Source organism: Ctenocephalides felis, unplaced genomic scaffold (genome assembly GCF_003426905.1).
Source record: "Ctenocephalides felis isolate EL2017-DRISC unplaced genomic scaffold, ASM342690v1 CF-g0.4_SCAFFOLD_01170, whole genome shotgun sequence".
NCBI lineage: Eukaryota > Metazoa > Arthropoda > Insecta > Siphonaptera > Pulicidae > Ctenocephalides > Ctenocephalides felis.
The window spans coordinates 51,821,311-51,825,043 of NW_020537324.1; the positions used below are offsets into that span (position 1 = coordinate 51,821,311).

The 3,733-nt window shown below is 30.3% G+C and overlaps 1 protein-coding gene across 1 annotated transcript; it reads right to left on the reverse strand.

Moving 5' to 3' along the window:
• Nucleotides 1–1,316: 1,316 nt before the first annotated feature.
• On the reverse strand, nucleotides 1,317–3,311 carry LOC113367370. The gene has a single exon (XM_026608981.1). The coding sequence runs from the start codon at nucleotides 3,309–3,311 to the stop codon at nucleotides 1,317–1,319; it is 1,995 nt and encodes a 664-aa protein (XP_026464766.1).
• Between the last annotated feature and the right edge of the window lie 422 nt (nucleotides 3,312–3,733).

Below are 3,733 nucleotides of genomic sequence, written 5' to 3' on the forward strand. Positions count from 1 at the left end.
TGTTTGAGAAATCGTCGACAAAAATCGGTATCTGCACATACACACATACATCAATTTTTCTATGGTGTGCCAAAATGTTCAGAAACCCTGAAACGTAAAGATATATAAAAAATTTCATTATCGATTTTTTTGCGATTACTATAACTTTCCCTACGGGAAGTTAATTGCTCTAAAGTATAAAAGCAAATTGGCTCAGTAATCAAATTAATAGCCGATTAAATTGAATATTTACGAAAGAAATTATTCATATATAAGTTCGTATGAATAATGGTGACAATTTTTATAGTAATAAAATACGTTCGAAAATATTTAAAATAACAAACACATATGGAACTATTACCGCAAGAGAATATCTTATTATATATATATATATATATATATATATATATATAAATGTGAATCCTCTTTTCTAATTCACACTGATCTATCTACGTAACAAATTCGACGTCGTACAAAAACATGAAAACCAGGAATAACTGAATATAATTATCAAAGGTTAAAATGTTTTAACTCGTAGAGACAACTGCGGACATGTACAAAGATTCAAAGGGTATGGGCGCATTGCCATATAGAATCGGCCCCACCCTGGTATTTAAATAATTTATACGCCATTTTATAGGTCTAAATGATAAAAACCGATATACCAATTTTCAACTTTCTATCTAATCTTATGGCCGAGATATCATTGAAAATATGTGAAAGTGGCCCCTTTTTTCAAACTCACTTTTAGACGTAACCATAAAAGATATCGAAAAAAAATTTACGCGGTTCTATTCATATTGGCTTAGGCCACATTATGTAGAACAATCGATGCCAAATAATCAATTATTATTAGCTGAAAAAGATAAAATAATTTTTCAATTGATGTTTTCCGGTAGTGCGTTTAGTTGGACCACCTTCTAATTAGCTTTATTCGAAAGATTATTGTTTTTTCTTCTAGTACTGAAAATATTGTTCAAATCAATTTGGTGGAACACATTGGAAAATTGAAAAAACCGGAGCTAATACACCCGCGCGTAACGCTAATATACCCTGCAATTGCATAGAGTTCGTTCGAACGCAAAGCTGTGCGCGATGCGCCCGAAACGATTTCTAAGAAATTCTGAACTTTCATTTCTGAATCTGAAATACAATTTCATTTATTTATCACTGTGAGTAATTTAATTAAACTAATAAAAGTATTTTAATTATAATATTAGACATAAAAATTTATTGGTGTTCTTTTAATATTTACAAGTGTATCATATGATTTACACAAATACTTCGGTATGCTAAATAAATAAATAATCAATCAATTAAAATTATATTTTGTTATTTTAATCGTCATCACTGTCGTGGTTAATAGCAACCGAAGTTTCCTCTATTATAAAAATTTTCGATAGTATTTCTGATGGACGTATAATACGTGATAAATACCTCGCAAATGACATATAATATATAATAGCCGCAATATGTGAACAGCAACCAACAGTCCTCAATCCATTGGGACAACTACAGCAATACCTTAAAATACTTCGATAGTTGGTGCCAAGCGGAGTATATTCAATATAAACATTATATTTTTTCCTATTTATATGCCGTGATTGGACATCAATTCTAATTATATTCCTATGTTCTTTTACGTAATATAACTTCGGCTGATTTTGGTCAGACAGCATTTCAGCCAGGTAAGATATTGCTTGTGATAACTGGTATGACCCTGTGAATAATATTTTAAGTTCTCGTTCATTCAAATGTGGAAAATCTAATAACTGATCTGGCTGAAGAAGTTGAAGTGTTGTTGCTCGTCTGGTCCATCGATTTTCAATAACTTCATCATGTAAGGTGTTGGGTATAGTCCGTTCATTCATATAGTTGATCACTTCATCAGCTAAATCTCCATCCGATGATAATCGTTTTCCATACTTATTATGTAAAAACCCTACAATTTTACATAATGTTCGGACTTTAGGCAATAATTTATTATTTAGTGTGTTGTGTAAAAGCCGATATCTTTGCGCAATATTACCATGTACAGCTTCAATAACCCATCGAAGTTTTGTAATTCTTCTGGATTCGTTCGCCTCTTCTGTTGTGAGTTGTTTTCTTCTACCCCTGCAGCATGGCATAAGAGGCACATATCCTGCTGATTTTATATCTGTTAAAGCATCACGAAAACCGCGATCTACCAATAGAATATCATCAGGTTGCAAAAAAGTTCTGATGCCATGCGCATTTTTTAATATAATTTTCATGATTGTGGCGTCATTTTGTGTTGCCAGGTATGGGCCTAAAAAGTCAACTATGAAACCATTTGTTGTACAAATTGTAAATGGTTTGCATAGTGGTACCCGTTTTTGGCCAGAAAATGACTTTCTTTGATATTCATTATTTGTGCTCTTTTCGTGTCGTATATATGTACCATCACATATTAATGCCAGTTGCTCATTGGTTAATCCCAGAATTTTTTGTGCGTTGTATGATGTCTCCGATATTAATTGGGTTCTGGTAAAAGACTCTAATCCAAAATTTTGATCCAATATATCTTTTTCGAATCCAATTAAAATTTGTTTATAATAATGAGAGACTTGTCTCTTTGAAATATTAAAAACGCCGGCGATGACTTGATTAGAATTTCCCGTCTTTAATTTGAACAAAAAAATAACTAATGCTTGGAATATGTTTCGATTATTACTATTTTTCATTGATCTAAGCATTTTACTTATTTCTGCAATTACTTCTAGATTAAAACCTGTTAATATTTTTATTTGCTCAGACGATATAGATAAATTATCTATCTGCTTAAATAATGAAACACTTGTATCTGCCAAAGCGTTTAAAAATATTGATATTTCCTTCTGAGGGACGAGACTAGTGTTTGAATAAATACGTAACTGTCGTATATCTTCTTCATAAAAAAATTTTCCAAAAAAATGCTTATTGCATGCACGATTTCCAAGCGGTATATATATTCTGACTTTTACAAATGCGTGAATCCTGGCTTCTAGAGGAATTGTAATTAGGTCGGATTTATTACTGCAAATAGAACAATGTCTATGCGTCGATGCAACTCGATTGAGACAAAGATCCACGGATAAATCAGTTTTCTGAGGTATATTACATTCATATTCACTGCAAGAATCACTAACACATTTGTTTTCAGTACTACTATGCGATAAATCATTAATATTGTCTGTGCTTGCTTCTCCTCTATAAGGAATTAGTCTACAAGTGGAACACAAAACATCACCAATTTTAATTATTTTTCCTATTGAACTACTATACAACTGTTCATCATCCTCGGTTAGAATGATTTTCGTTCTATTACGCATTTTGAATAAATATTTATCACAGTTTTTGCAAGTTTTAGACATTATTAGTTCTACTATGTTAACTAAATCTTAACTAACTAAATCACTAAATCAACTAAATCACTAAAATATATTTTATATATATACACTGAAATTAAATTAAATTAAATTGTCACTATACTAAATAAACCACATAAAAATTGTCACTATACTAAATAAGCCACATAAAAAATACAAACATAAAAATAATGTAATTTTTTAAATGAATTAACTAAAAAGTTTTATGTTATGAAAATGATTATTAGAATACTTTCAGTATTAATTTTTGTAAATTCCTGAAGTACTATATAGAAAGTTTCCGCATCAAATGGCGAATAATTTTTGAAAAATTTTAAATAACAAAAAGCAAAGAATTTCAGATTACCATTTGTCATATTTCTTTT

Excerpts from the sequence above, each read along its gene's own strand:
- LOC113367370 (XM_026608981.1), bottom strand. The coding sequence starts at position 3,311 with ATGCGTAATAGAACGAAAATCATTCTAACCGAGGATGATGAACAGTTG.